This window comes from Furipterus horrens, unplaced genomic scaffold, assembly GCF_987537825.1.
Source record: "Furipterus horrens unplaced genomic scaffold, mFurHor1.1.pri manual_scaffold_11, whole genome shotgun sequence".
NCBI lineage: Eukaryota > Metazoa > Chordata > Mammalia > Chiroptera > Furipteridae > Furipterus > Furipterus horrens.
Window position 1 is genome coordinate 62,422,797 of NW_028327181.1, and position 15,648 is coordinate 62,438,444.

The 15,648-nt window shown below is 53.2% G+C and overlaps 1 protein-coding gene across 3 annotated transcripts in view; it reads right to left on the minus strand.

The window, feature by feature from the left end:
* The window catches only part of KSR1 (kinase suppressor of ras 1), a 148,412-nt gene that overhangs the window by 11,639 nt on the left and 121,125 nt on the right, over nucleotides 1-15,648 (minus strand). For 2 of the 3 annotated variants that reach the window (XM_090257385.1, XM_090257384.1), the window contains 8 exons: nucleotides 13,860-14,028; nucleotides 11,684-11,725; nucleotides 9,179-9,233; nucleotides 8,349-8,397; nucleotides 7,281-7,660; nucleotides 4,605-4,701; nucleotides 960-1,093; nucleotides 137-268 (listed from right to left, as the gene is read on the minus strand). In XM_090257385.1, the coding sequence (XP_090113511.1) occupies nucleotides 137-268; nucleotides 960-1,093; nucleotides 4,605-4,701; nucleotides 7,281-7,660; nucleotides 8,349-8,397; nucleotides 9,179-9,233; nucleotides 11,684-11,725; nucleotides 13,860-14,028 (1,058 nt within the window). The remainder of the gene's footprint in view (nucleotides 1-136; nucleotides 269-959; nucleotides 1,094-4,604; nucleotides 4,702-7,280; nucleotides 7,661-8,348; nucleotides 8,398-9,178; nucleotides 9,234-11,683; nucleotides 11,726-13,859; nucleotides 14,029-15,648) is intronic. The other variant, XM_090257382.1, reaches the window with a different exon arrangement.

Below are 15,648 nucleotides of genomic sequence, written 5' to 3' on the forward strand. Positions count from 1 at the left end.
CATTTTACAAGCGGGGAAGGGAAAGTCAGCAGTGTTCTCTCCCACCCAACAAGCAGCAGAGCCAGGGCTCATGGCATGGCCCCCTGCCCCCGATGGCCAGCGGGCCCTCAGAGCCCCAGGAAGAGGGCCTCCTCACCCAAACGCGTAGATGTCAGCAGCTTTGGAGAACGGCAGCTGATCCTCGTCCTTCCCAGGGGTCATCTCGCGAACGATCTCGGGAGCCAAGTAGCACAGCCAGTCGTGTGACAGCTTCAGTTGGTTCTCACGCCTAGAGGCCAAGACGCCAGGGCAAGCACACAGGCCTTTCAGTGTCAGCAGAGAGGCTGGCCCAGTGCACGTGAGCCCCAGGGCCACATACCACCCACGCACAGCCCAGAGAGGCGGCTGGGGCTGCACCAGCGCTTTCAGGGGCTGTTACAGAAGAGCGATAGCCAGGTTCTTCTGGGAAAGCAGGCCAACAAGGGGTACTGGCAGGGAGCTGCGCCTGAAAGTGCCCGATTCTCTACCCTGGGACACTGGAATACATCTCTGCGCAGGAAACCAGATCTGCCTATGCTTCTCACGGACACTACTCATCCTCCTGGGGGTCCCCCAGGTGCTTGGGCAGGAGCCCTTCTCCCCACCCCCACCCCTTCAAGATTTGGGGACATAAAACCTGATGTTCTTCCTCATATCGGGGACTTGAACCCTGGTCCTCTGCCCAGATTGGTAAATGTGAGTGAGGGGAACCAGCTCCCATGGGGGTCAGCCTGAGAATCAAGTGTATCAGGAAACCACACGTCACCTGAACCTGATTCTGAACCAGAACCACAAGGGCAGGACCAAAGCACACCTGGCCTTTCCTGCAGGAGGGCTGCTCCCCAGCAGCAGAGCCAGAGGGGCCAGGCTGCAGCTGCGCTCAGGCCCAGCAGCGCCGCCCGAGCCTCCCCGTCCTGTCCGGACGCCCGAGGCCTACTCACCGTCCCTCTCGGACCACGCCCGACATCCCAAACAGCCCGAAGTCCGTGATGACCACTTTGCCATTGTCGTAGAAGACATTCTTGGATTTGAGATCTTTGTGCACAATGCCCTTGGCATGCAGGTACCCCATGCCCTGGAAGACAGTGTGCCGCACATCATGGGGAGGGCAGGTGGGCAGTGACGCGGCGCCTGCCTGGGCCATGCACTGAACTGGATGCCTGACCCAAAGCCCCTCCCTTAATCTTCACAATGTCATGCGGGGCAATAGTCTTCATTTTACAGATGAGGAAACCATGCTCAGAGAGAGGAGGTCACCTGCTCCAGGCCACACGGTAGAGATCTGGTTTTGGCCAGTCCTTGCCCTTTGTGGGCCTTTGTGCTGCCCAGCTTCCAACTTAGACTCAGATAACCCGTGACGTGTAGAGAGGGGCACGTGCTGGGGGCTGGGGGGTCAGGAAGCATGTAAAGCGTCACCGGACCATCTGTACTGTCATAAAGGACCCGTGTGATATGGGTCTTTCAGGCCTTAACCAGCCGCTTCTCCCCCCAAGCTGGGCAAGGGTTCAGGCAGGGAACAGAGAGGAATTCCCAGAGGCAGTCCCTGAGTTCAGGAAGTCCCAATATCTGTGCTGCCATAAGAGTCCTGGACTGAGGGCGGAAATCCAGGGTCTAAGTTCCATCTCAGCTTACATTCTAATTTGCTGTATGGCCTTGGACATGCAATTTCTCTGAGCCTCAGTTTCCTCACCTGTCAAGCAAAGGGCAGAGGTGGGTGATATCTAACCAATGATCTATTTGGACTGAACCCTGACTGGCTAGGTGTATGGCATGTGGGTGACCTGACATAGGCATGGTCTCATCCAAGGTTCAAGCTGTCTTTTAACGCCAAACCCCGGGCTCATGTGTACCCTGACACCCTTGGGAATCGGGGAAAGATGCCATAACTGAAATGACCATCCCTGCCTGCTCAGAAAGAGGCCCATGTGAACCCACCACCTAGCTCCCACTCTAGGGAGCACCACGCATGACACGAAATCTCTCTGGCATTCAAGTTATTCAGGCCCAGGGGCAGAGGGTAAACAGTCATGTTCAGGAAGCAGAAAGAAGGAGTGTGAGGCAGAACAGACAGAACTTAGCTGAGGTCAGAGCTCAGTCCAAGTGGGTCTGGAGAAGGTCAGAGATGAATTGACACAGTCAGATGCTCTCCTGTGTGAGACAAGCGGGCGTGGGGTCTGCATGACCACTTCCCTCAGGCCTGCTGAGAGCTGTCATGCTGCCACAAAAGCAGAGAGTTCCAGAAAAGAGTGACTTGCTCCTCCCACAAACTTTGACCTGACTGCAAGACAATCCTTCTTAAAATATCTGCCCATTCCCCAAACCAAAGCAATAGTATGCACCTTCCTCAGTGGCCTGAGAGCCAAAGACCTCACCTTGTATTGAACAGGAACCAGCTGTGTGTCAGAGGACAAGTTGCTGCACCTCTCTGAGCCTTGTTTATAAAACAGGTGCCACTACCTCAAAAGACCAGCTTAAAGAGACCAGATAGAAAGCTCCTGGGTCAGGACACACACTCTTTCTTCCCATCATTTCACAGTGTTTCCAGAGTGGCTTCCAAACTGAAAACCCTCTAACCAAAGTCAGGCCCCTGTTACTGTAGTTAGAGTCTCAAGATATCAGAGACAAGCACAGAAAGAAGTGGCTTAGAGGTTCCCCGCAGAAGGCCAAAGGGCAGGGCACAGTTTTTCAGCAGAGTGAAAAATCAAGAAAGCCAGTAGAAGCAGCTTCTTGGCCCTGCAATTACAAAACCTTTGAGTAACTTTTTTTTTTTTTTTTTTTTAAGAGAGAGAAACATCCACGTGATAGGAAAATATCAATCAGTTGCCTCTCATATGCACCCCACTGGGATCGAACCCACAACCTTTCGGTGTATGGAATGATGCTCCAACCAACTGAGCCACCAGCCAGGGCCCTTTGACTAACTTTTCTCTTCTGCCCTGGAATCTTCCAGATAGCTCAGTGTTCTGACAGTGTGGAGAGATAACAGTTTGGGGGGGAGAGAGGAGCAGGGCCTAGCAAGTCTGGGGACAACAAGAGGCAGTTGTGACGCTCTGCAGGTCTCTCCAACATCTCTGAAATGAGAGACTCAATCGAGGCACAAATGCGGTATTTGGGTTTTGGGGGCTTTAAAAGTTTAATTCATTAGCTCAGCCACACAGAAATGTCACGTGGAAATCTTGGTTTGTCCATAAGGGTCACCGCAATTTTTATTTTTTCCTTTTAAAAGTCATACACACAAATAGACAGGAGGAAAAGAGAGCAGAAAGGAAAGGCGGCAGAATGAAGGCAGACGAGAATGGAAAGACAGGAAAGGAACCCAAATGTGTGGGGAGCTGCTGAGAAAGCTTCTCAATGGAAAACAGGACAAGAGGAACCTCTGCTCCACAGTACTTTAGCTTCTATCTGCGCCTGTTGCTAAATAAGCAACAAACAAGTTTTTCTTTCATTTTAAAAAGTTTCTTTCTTCCTCCTCCTCTTTTTAAAAATTAATTTGAGAGAGAGAAGAAGGGGGAGATATATATACAGTAGTCTCTCTCTATATTGCAGTTCACTTATTGCGGCCTCACTGTATCGCGGGATTTTAAAAAATATTATATTTAATTATTTATTGCGGATTTTTCGCTATATCGCAGGATTTTGCAGTACTGTATACATATGTCGTTAGTTATGTAGGTTTAAGAGTGTAGAATATGTTTAAGAACATAAGTAGTGTTTATAAAAGTGTGGAAAAGGTTAATAAGGGAGTGGGAAAGGTTAATAAGTGTGTGGGAAGGGTTTATAAAGCCTTAAAATATATATAAATACTAAAATAAATGTAAGGTTCCTACTTCACAGATTTTCACCTATTGCGGGGGCGTCTAGAATGTAATACCCGTGATAAGTGAGGGAATACTGTAGAGAGAAACATCTCTTTGTTGTTCCACTTACTTATGCATTCATGGGTTGATTCTTGTATGTGCCCTGACCAGGGATCAATCTCGCAACCTAGGCGTACTGGGATAATGCTCTAACCAACTGACCTACCAGCCAGGCCCGTTTTCCTGTCATTTTTATTTCACTACTCTAAAAGGATGAAAGAAAGCAAAAAGGCTGCCTGAGCTGAGCCAGACGGCCTGCCTTCTTGAAACTTGGACTTGGAAACTTTACGGCAGAAAGAGTGGTGCTTCCCCCAACAGCCCACAGCAACGCTAACAGACTCTCAGCTGGCCCGGTGCCCCACGCTCTCTCTGCAGATGATCCTATGTGACCCCTGCGCCAACCCACCGAGGGTGGTTATGCTGGTATCCCCATTTCATAGAGGAGGCAACCAAGGGTCAGAGAGGCTGAACAACCCGCCCAAAGTCGCACAGCTGGTGTGACCAGGACTCAAACTCGGGCCGCCTGTCTTTCAAGCTTGCTGCGTTCCTCCTCGACCAATCAAGTCCATCACTGCTAACCTAGTTTCCAGGTCACGGCTCCAACTGGACAAGACGCGGATGGAGGGGAGGAGATGGGGTCCCACCCCTGAGGCGCCCCAGCTCAGGAGGGAGACAAGGCTGTTACCACCACCCTGACACAGGCAGGCAGAGCAGGTCGACGCCCTTTACCTTGATGATCTCCTGAGCAATCTGCCTGGTCTTGTTGATGTCCAGAGAGGTCTTGGGGTCCCTCACAAATGAGTGTAATGTCCGCCCTTTGCAGAAGCTGTGTTGAGAGTGGTGGAGTCAGGCAGAGGTCTAGGGCCAACGCAGCCTGACCCTAGCCCTTGTGGAACCTGGGGAGAGCTGAGCCCGCCAGCCTCTGGAAGGCTCTTCTCCAACCCCTGGACTGTGGGCACCAGAAGCCCTGTTCTTAATCAAGCCTGCCACCCACTCCTCCCGCGGCCTGACCTGGATGTACAAAAACATACCCACAGGAACCCCATTCCTGAGGCCCAGGGCCTGCCCACCCCAGAGCAGGAAACTCGGTCCCCTCCGGCTTCTGGTGATGCACAGCAGCCCACCCTCAGGGTTCACAGCAAGAACACGCCCAGTCAAACTCCCATGGGGCGGAACCTGGCCTTTCAGGGCTGTCACAGGCAGTGCTGGGCACGCTGTACTAATGCTCATGAGCGTTTCTGATCATAGAGGTCTGATTGTAATAAAGGAGGTGCAAGGAGGGGAGAAGGGTGGGAGGGCCTTTCATGGGTGCCAGAGTGATTACTGGATAAGGGCCTGCACTTGGGGGTCTCCACCTACATTGAGCCCTAAAACTGGAGGAGGAAGGACCCAGAGAGAATGTGCAGCTCATTCTCCTGCTCCAAGGAGAAGGTGACTTAAGCCAAGGGGCTAGATTTTAGAAGTCTCCAAGGAGGTAAGATTCTGGGAGCCTCAGAAACTGAGAACCGGACGAGGGGCCCGGAGTAGTGGCTGACGGTTCCTCATCTGTGTTCCAGCCCCCTCAGGACATGCTAAAATGCGCTAAATTTTGTTCATGAATGCTTTGTTATTATATGTATTCCCTTTAAGCAGACTCTGCTATTTTATGGAACTGGGTGGGTCAAATATGGCAGGATGGATGGAAGGATGGACAGACAGATGGACAGCGCTGGGAGCTGGGATGCGGGGGCTGTGGAGCTGGCGTAGCCACAGTAGGCAAGGTTCCCTAAAAAACCCCGCTGTTGGGCAGTGGGCTGGAATTTCATCCCTCGGTGTGGAGGCCCGATGGTCTCACACTGCTCAGGAGTTCTGGTGGGTGGTGGCAAAATGGAAATTAATGTCTACTTAGTAAATACAGCTTGTTTGAGGAGAAAGTTTTTTTAAAGCATTGGGTATAGCTGCAGGGAATGTCATCAGAATATTAATGAGGGTTGTCTTGGCTCATGTATGTTCCAAAATTTCTTGACTAACCTCATATTGCTTTTTCCTGATTTTATTTTTTAAAATATTTTATTTATTTATTTTTAGAGAGGAGGGAGGGAGGGAATGAGGGAGATAAACATCAATTGGTTGCCTCCTGTGTGCACCCTGGTTGACCCCACAACCTAGGCATGTGCCCTTACTGGAAATTGAACCGGCAACCTTTTGCTTTGAGGGACGACACCCATCCCACTGAGCCATACAGATCAGGGTGCTTTTTCCTGATTTTAGAAGTAAACACCCAACAACTTTTTCAAAGCCGTGAGCAAAAATGTTTCAGTTTCACGCCCCTGGGTGCTGGGGGGAAGGGACGCCCATACAGGGCAGGTGGGAGAGGAGACTGGTGAGCCTTTGCTGGACTAGACATGGGCAGCACACCAAACTACATCCTCTGACTCTGCCCAGCACATGTCCTCACAGCAGGTCACCAAGATATGGACACGCTGATATTAAGACAAAGAGGACTGGTTAGATGATTAGGGGCAACCAGTGATGAGCTCGAGCGAGAACCCAGAACCCAGGTGTGTGACTCTTCCCAACCCCATTCCACTTTCAGTGACATCATGTCAGCAGCTTGAAATCAGCTGTGGTGGGAGCGTTTACACCACAGGAATTGGCAGATGCCACGCACCGGGGCTTCCCGCCCCACCACCCAGGAACTGGCTGTTGAACACACCAGCTCACCGCGGGGTGCACCACATCATGGGAACGCTGTGTAGGGGTTAGATGACCTCAGACCTGCTCTCAAGTGAAGAAAGCAAGGTGTGAGCCCATAGAATCTTGGCTGTGCATTTTTATAAAGGAATAAATAGTGTAAACACGTAAGTATATGCAAATTCTTTATTCTAATGGAAGGCATGTTAGGAACTGTTCACAGTGTCCACATGTGGGGTAAAGCACCCCATTGGGGCAGGAGCAGACTGGTTTTTACTTTGTATCTTACTGGGGCATTTGAATTTTTTTTCTCCTTAGTTATCTTTTACTTATTTAATTTTTAATGTCAGGGTGTTATATGATAGGGATATATCCCATTTTTTGAACTTGTCTGCATTGAAACTTCCGTGCCCTCCAAAAAAAAAAAATAAACTTTTTTGCCGGTTATAAAAATAGTCACGGGAATGTAATGTACAGACAGCATGGGAAAGACAGTCTGTAATAACTCTGGATGGGGCCAGGTGGGCTTGTCGCGATCACTCCGTAAGGTGTATACATGTCTAATCACTATGTGGTACACCTGAAACTAACGTAATACTGGCTGTCAACTATAACTGAAAACGAAATTTAAAAACCAAACACTTCCACACCCTCCAGGATGTCCACACAGATAAGAGGCCCCGGGAAGGAGTGGCTGGGGTGGCCAGCCCAGCGAGGCTGGGGCTTGGTTACCTGGTGATGATGGCCAGGTGGGGTGGGTTCATGCAGGCCCCCATGAAGAGTACCACGTTCTCATGCCGGGTCTGCCGGTAGTTCATCACCTCCTTCTTGAACAGCTTCAGGTGGTCCTGATTGTGGCCGTCCATCTCCAGCAGGCGGATGGCCACCTCGCCATGCCAGCGGCCACGGTGCACGCGGCCCCAGCGCCCCTGTCCGATGGGCTCGCCCAGTTCCACCTGCTCAAAGGGGATGTCCCACTCCTGCAGGTACACGCTGGTCTGGCTGGCCTTGCGCGAGATGGGGCCCCGCCAGGGCCGTCGGGAGCTCGGCAGCTCGTCCACCTCATCCTCATCATCTTCCGCCTCTGACTTGCCCGCCTCCGGCTCCTCAGCCTGCATGGAGCGGAGAAGGAACAGAGAGAGGCAGACCAGGCTGAGCTGACTCCCTTCCCCAGAGACCAAACTAGGTAAGGGAGCAGGATGGGCATGTGGTCAGAAGGCCTGGGTTCTAGTTCCCGCTCTGCACTGGCTTGCTGTGGACAAGAGGCAGGACACTTAGCACTGTGAAACCTCAGTGTCCTCATCCACAAAATATGGCCCTTGGCCCAGGTGGGCCCTGAGGCCCTTCTTCCTCCAGATACTCCTAGAATTTAACTGCATTCATTCCTCTGGGTATTCTTTTGTTTAAACAGAGTTTCCGTTAACATTCTGCTGCAAGTGCTACAGGGAGCCAGGCTCAGCTGACACTATAGTTCAAGGGTCAAGGTGGTGGTCTTGGCTGTGGCTACAATCAGAACCTCCAGGGGAGCTTTGACAATAGGTGCCTGGCCTCACCCCAGACAGAATGAAGCAGCCTCCAGGGCTGGGGGTGGGAAGCCTTGGGAATTAAGAGCTTACTTTAGCCTTCTGCATTCCTCATCCTTCTTCCTTACCATGCACACCTGCCCACACCTGCTACGGCAGGTGCCTGAGGTGGCCCCTGCCAGGACCTCACGCTCACGCACTGCCTAACCTCCTACACGTGCTGAGATGGAGGGCAAAGAGGAGAGGGAAGAGAGAGGAGGCATGGCCCATGGCTCACCTCCACTTCATGATCCTCCAACATGTCTGCTTTTGGCTGGTCATCGAGCCTAAGAGTGAAACAGGGTTTGTCAAGGAGACCCTGAGGGTGGGCCACTCTGCTCTCAGCTGGGCAGGGGACTCCTCATGTGAGGTCTGAGAAAAGGTTCCCGGGCCTGTATCCCCGCTTTGTGACCCACCTGGCTGTGGGAAAGGCAGTCTGGATGTTGTGGAAAGAGCCAGGAGGCTGAGGCCCAGGCCCCGACCCCCTCCTGCAACCTCGTCTTTCTCCAGACTCCCCTGAGGGTGGTGGGGGTGAGGGGGTGGGCAGCAACCATGCAGGCCCCTTCACATCTGACAATCAGTATGGGGGTTCCAAGCCCAAGTACAGAACTCAAAATTCTACTTGAGAATTGGTTCTTTCCCATCCTAGCTGTGTGTCTTCGTGCAATTTCTTAACCTCTCTGAGCTGGCTTTCCCATCTGCACACTGAGGATCACAACTACTTCAGTACCCACTTGGGTGGGAATGCGAGTCAAGTGCTCAGCATGGCCTCGCACTGAGGACTGGCTCCATAAGCATGAGTAGGTTTCTATAACTCCGAGTGTCCTTTGCCCGCTCCTTCTGGGTCAGGTTTACAGCCTCTTCCAATGTTGACTGCACTGATAAGAGGCTAATCAAATCTGTCTGGTTGAATGAGCCCAAGGAGTTTGCTATCTGGCTGGCCCAGGTAAAAGGCAATGTGCAGAGGGGCTGGTCAGAGGTTTGGAGGCGGGGGGCGATCAGGGATGTGGATCCAGCTTTCACAAGTCCCCATGGAGGAGGAAGGGGGTACAGCACAGGAATGCCTACCGGGTTCCATCTGCTGCCTCGGGAAATGGGGCTGCCGGTGGAAACGTCGAAATGTCTGAAGGAAACAGAAAGCAAATGTGGAGCACGAGACCACCTTCCCACTCCCCCCAAAAGACACAGCGCTTACACGCAGGGAAGTGGGCAGCCACGTGCTCCCCAGGCCCTTCCCATTAGGGCTAATGTGTGCTTTTCCTAAGACTGAACGTGAACGCAGCCTCTAAAAGCACTTGCGTTGTCCCAGGAAGGGGCCCCAGGTGTGCGAGGAGGTCGAGACTCATTAGTTAACATCACTCCCCTGTGGTCAAACTGCCTCATACAAGCAAGTGGCAAAAACAAACTGGGCTATGTTTCACTGGATGTGTGGGCCCGACCCTCCTGCTCTGCTTGGAGGCTGGAGCTGGTGGCAAGAACCCTGGAAAATAATGAGACTCCTTCACTGAGGCCAGCAGAGGCGGAAGGCAGGACTCGCAGGTGGCTCGTTAGTGACACCTGGTGCCTGTCACACTTGCTGGGAATTTCTGGTGGGAGCTAGAGCCCCTGCCCCGGTGGCTTCCAGGCTGGGTCCGCTGGGGGACAGCTCTCAGGGGAGAGGAAGAAACGCGCAGCACACCCATCAGCCAGATGAACCCTGAGCCTGGGGCCTTTCCAGGTTTAGGACTGAAAGTTGCACCGGGAACACCAGACAGACAGGCACCCCAGGGTAAAACAGATAGATGCGTTACAAGCCAAACCCTTCATAGCTGCCTCTGCTGCCGGCCTCTTTCTGTTCTCTCAGCCCCTCAAACAGCTCTCAGGGAAGCTGGCAGCCCCAGGGCTGGGCGGGCCCCTTGCTCTCATCTCTGTCATATATCAGCAAAAGGAGATGCACTGGAGTTAGCAGTGGCTCCTGCTAACCAGTGGCCTCTCCCTGCCTCCTAGGACAAAGAGCCTCCCCATCAGCCACCCCGGTCCCTGAACCTCCCCTTTGGGCTTTCTCCAAGGCTAGCCCTGAAGGCCCTCTGAACCTCAGTTCTCAACGTCCCTGGAACCTCACAGACTTAAGGAATCTGACAGAGGCCGTGGGCCTTCTTATCAAGGAGACACACACATGTACACCCCATCCTATGCATGGTTTCTGGGAGATCCTGGACCCTGGAAGCCTCTGCTGAGGCCTCCTCCCGACACCACTATATCTCGTCCACAGACTTTCAGGGTAGCCTGATGTCTCCACCCATCAGTGTTGCTCAAATGAGTTCACAGAGGAGAAACACGTGTGGGGGTGGGGGCGGGGTGTTCAGGGAGAAACAGCACTCCCGGTGGGAGGACAAGCGCCTCTGAAGCCTTGCATTTTTCCTTAAACGTTAAGAGTATACTTTGCATTCTGCTCCAAAATGTGCTCATGTTTGCTTTAATAGAAATATATTTTCCTCCCCTCTTCACAACGTATTTTCAGAGGAAGATGGACCCTTCTGGAAGAAGAGACATGCTTTCCCAGTGCTTTCAGTACTCCCCTGTACACCACCCTGGAGCGAGCACAGGGAGACTCCTGCAGCAAAGCCACAGCAAACACTGTATGAAATCACAGAGGCAGCTCGGGAGCCTGCCCCGACCCAGCCATCCTGCACATGCCTGCATCACCCCATGGGTGACCCTGTAAGAACTGACAAATGCTCCAAGTCACCCCTAATAGAACTGAGTCTCGGCATAGAAAAGCCTGGAATAACCAAAATGCCATGACTTCAGGACAGACCTGTTTAACCTAGGAAAAAAAATAGCTACAGTGTTTGTCTAAAACACACAGAGCATTCATATCGCTAAAATAAGAATTACAGTTGCAGATTACTAATAATAATGCTTCCCACCTTCAGCTAGGGACATAAGGACTAACCATATAAATGACTCAGGGGCAGGAATATGGTTAAATGCAAAGATTGGCTCATAGTAGGTACACAAAACAATTTTTGTAGCAGGAAATTAATGAAATTATTGAATTGGAAGTTTTTCTTAAACTTTCTGCACTAAGGCAGTGTTTCCAATGAATGGCCAGCAGATGGCGCCATGTGGCAAGATTCTGGAAGGTGAAACCCGCTCGCTGAGTGAGTGAAGCCTGCAGACGTTCCCAAAGTGGCCTTCCCTTTTTAAGATAGAGTAGCAGTTAGTTTCCTTGATATCATACAAAGGAAAATACGGCAGATGATCACAAGGCACCAGAAGAAAATCCTCTCCCCCATTATGCAAACTGAGTTTTTGCCACCTTCTGGCTGCGTGACCCTGTATAAGTTGCCTGTACTCTCTGTGCAAGAGGCTGGACAGGATGGATGTCAAGGTCCCTTCCAGCAAGGCATTGCCCCTGTGAAGGTTCTGACTCATCCTGCCCCCCTTTTCAGCCTCAACAGATAGGCAGCTCTCCAAACAGGTGGGTGTGAGACTCAAGCACCTCCAAGGTGCCCAGGGCCAGGTGCCCAGGTGGGCTGGACAGAGGGGTCACAGCATAGAGCAGTTAGTGGAACCATACAAAGGACTCACCTGGAAAGATAAACTGCTGTCTATGATGAATGAAGTAGGCAGCTTTAAACAGAAGAGGAGGTGAGTCACACACAGAACAGCAAATGAAGCGAGGGGTGGGGCCACAGGCATGGGCTGGGGTTGGGGGCGGCTGGTTATGGGGCTGGGCAGGGATGCCCCAGGTGGGCCTGGCCGGGACTGGTGATCCATGCAGGGAGGAGGGAAAAAAGCTGGGAGAAAATGGGTGCTGGCAGGAGCCCCCAGGAGTGAGGGGCTTGCACAGGAGGATTGGGGTTCAGATGCCCAGGCTCCATGGCCCCCTGCTGCAGAGCTCTGGCCAATTCTGCCACCTCTCAGGCCTGCTTCTCTGTGAAATGTGCAGGTGCCCAGGAGGGTAAAATACAACGGGCAGAAAACCAGTGATTCTGAAAACATTTAGCAGTGGTACTGAGGCTTCAGCGAATTGACCTCACCATCCCGGGGGGTAGGGGGGGAATCCTCTCCTAAGGATAACTGAAGGGAATGCGCTGGAGTCCTGAACTCTGGTACATCATGATTCTAACCCCAGTTCTGCCACTTGCGAGGCTCTGGAACCTTGAGAAGTTGGTTGAACTCTCCAGTCGTATTGTAAAATGGGGTAGAAATAACCTTTCCCAGGCTTATCCTTGAAGATAAGCTGAAATGCTCCTGCACAGCAGAATGGGGGAACAGCAGGAGCTTCTTTCCCAGATTAACCCCCTAAGAAGTCCAGCCCCGACTCTGAGGGCCAGGACCAGAGAGACAACAGGTCCTGGAGAGAGTGAGGGCTCTGTGCAGGGGACAATGAGGGCCCAGCCGGGACATCAGGGAAACCTGAGAAGCTCAGGCTGACATCACAAAAAAGACTTTTTCAGAGGCTGTTGTTTTTTAAACAGGCCCTTCCTTTTAGAAAAACTCAAACTAGGAGGTTTAGCCAAAGGCCCAGTTTCAGAGCATATTAATGACAAAGCAGAAAGGGAGAGGAGGTTAATCAAATAGGCCATCGCTGAATCGCAGGGAGGGGAGGGGTATGATCAGGTCGGTGAGTTAATGTCAAGGAGACACCCAGCCACATGCGCTTTAAAGTGAAGGGAGACTGAGAGAAAAAAGGTTGCTACGAAAATCTCAGTCTCTCATCATCCCCAAAGAAGTCCCTGGAACCCTGCTGAGACGGCTCAGAGAGGTTGCCAGGCCTCCCACCGGCTGCAGCAGCCCCAGCTGGGGGTCCCTTGGCACAGAAGAGCTGTGCTTCTGTCCTCCGGGGCCTGGAGTCTCAGGGGCCAGCGACAGGTGGGGCCTGACCTGGACTCTGTGGGCTGAAGCTGGCACTGGGCCCGTGTCTGGGCTGGGAGTGAACTGAGCACCCCAGCCGCCCCCCCTTCCTCTGCAACGCCAACTGAAACACACTGAAGGCCAAGGCCGAGGCTCAGTCCTCAAATGGACAAGTGGGCTTCACTCCTCTCCCTGTGGAGCCGGAACACTCCAGGCCTGGCCGAGAGGAAGGGGTCCTGGCCCTCCAGACCCCAGGGCAGCCTCGGCTGTGGTAGGGTCAGAGGTCAGCCCTGGTCAGGTCTGCCCCAGCACGCACACCCCTGTGGGACTCAAGTGTCCTTGTCTACACATGGGGATAAGCTAATTCCAACTTCACCGAGTCTCTTGATTTATGGACAGGAAAACGAACACTTCCATTTAAGTAGCTTGTCCAGATCTCAGAGCAGGTAAGAGACAGAAGCCAGGATCCCCTCCCTCAGGTTTCTGGGTCTGCCCTGGCTGCTGGGAGATCATAAGCCCCGAGTGAGCGCCGTGAGTGAGTGATGCCCGGTGGGAGCCAGGCACGTGCAGGCGGGCAGCATGGGAATTGTGCCGAGAACACAGGCTTCACGTCAGACGGACTGGCTTTGATCCTGGCTCCACCGCTTGTGTGCTGCACAGCTCGGGGCAAGCCACCTCCTCTCCCTGAACCTCAGTGTCCCCCTCTGTCAAAGGGGAACAATAACAGCACCTACCTCAGGGGTGTTATCAAGTTAAACATGGTAATGCGATTGAGCTCGGCACAGCGCCTGGCTCCCTGCGAGTGCTCTTAGCGGCTGCCGTGCTTGATCTTGAGCCTCCTGAGGGGTGCTGAGCAGGTGCATGCGACCCCTTCCCTAAGAACCCACAAAGCCCAGAGGTGCGGTACCTGGGAAGTTGAACCTGCTGTCCCGCTGGCCGGGTGAGGGGTTGGGGGGCGTGGTGGCGCTGCATGGGTTGGATGATGTTGGGAAGGGAGCCGGCGAGGAGGGCGTGGAGGATGTGGTGGAGGATGGGTTGCTGCTGGAGTCCAGGTGGCTCATGGCCGGCGGGTGCTCCTGCAGGACCAGAGACATGGGACATGGCAGGGCCTGTCACTGCCCTGCCCAGCCTGCACCCCATGCCCCTCGCTGGGACCCTCCCTGCCCCGTGTGGAAACGAAGAGGTCAGCTCAGGGCACCCCGACACATTACCAGTCTACCATTTGAGGGGAAGAACGGCATGGGGAGACCCTCACCTCAGTGCCCAACCCCAGAGGACCCCGCTCATCTTCTTTCAGCGCAAACACATTTTCCCCTCAGAAGCCTCTCCTGAGCCCTGGCTGGGACCTCCCCTCCTCTGTCCTCCCTCAGCTCCCAGCGCTACGGTTTGTCAACTGCAGGTGTCGGGTGGTTTTCTGAAGAATGTCTCTCCCACCACTGAGTCCTGGGAGGGCAGGGCAGGGACCGTGCCTGCGCATTGGACACCCAACGCCCGACTCTGAGCCTGTACATAGTTGGGTTTTTTAATGAATTAAACTCAGCCTCTGACAAGTATTTGTTGAGGGTGTAGTACACAGCAGGTGCCTAACAGCGCTCCATCCTCTCTTTTGCAGACCTGCTAGCTAGGCCTACCTGGTGGCTTGGGCCCTAGCAAAGCCAAAGGACCACCTGAGAGAGGGCCACAGGGGGACTGAATCTGTTAGGTGGCCATTGTTTCCCAGACCCAAACATCAGCGGGCAGGAGCGGGGAGAATTATTAAAGTCAAAACAGTTGGGACTAAGTTGGGTTAAATGCTAAACTAAATAGGTTTCTCTTCTGCAGGCACTGAAAGCTCTGGGAGGTACAGCGGACTCTGAAGCCCGCCAAGCTATGCAGTGGGCTTCAAGCCGAGGGACAGCCAACACCACCTGGAGCCAAAGACGGGAGGGAGCTGGATCCACTACCCCCGATCCCACTCCAAGGCCCAGGCCCTCCAGCCTCATGTGAGCCAGGGAGCCAGGGCAGGGGCAGTGGCTACGAGGCAGGTTGCAACCCAGCTCCTCCACAAGGCACCTGCATGACCTGTACTAACCAGCCCACCTTTCTGAGCCAGTGTGTCATCTATAAAATGGGGCTGTCAGCGGGTGCTCATGTGCTCAACATTCAATAAAAACACTTAAACCTTACTGCCCATTGTGTGACAGGCACCAAAGCAGGTGTTGGGGACCCAGCAGGAGTAAGACAATGTGGCCCTGACCCCAGAGCACCCACACCAGAGAGACAGACAGCAAAGAGGTGACTGCGCCTGCCACATCAGGTCCCAGGAATGCGGGGAAACAGTGGTGCAGTTGGGGCCCTATGCCCTCGGCCATGTCTAGACAAGGCTTCCCTGAGGATCTGAATGGTGTTAAGTGCTGGGAATAGTGTGCCAAGCAGAGGGAACAGTGGGCATGCAAGCCCTGAAGTGTGAACATGCAGAGCCTGTCTGAGCAAGAACGGGGGTCGGGTGGCTAGAGAAGCGGTCAGAGACAGGCCGGTGCTCAGGAGGTAAACGGTATGAACACGTGGCCCTGGGTACAATGCCTGGCACCTAGCGAGGGCTCAGTAACTGCTATCAGGTTACGGGAATGACCATAAGTAGGCAATATGGGAAGGCCGATGCCCAGTCACTCCTCTTAGTGGGATGAGTCCCAGTTCTACGTTGGTTAAGGGCCGAG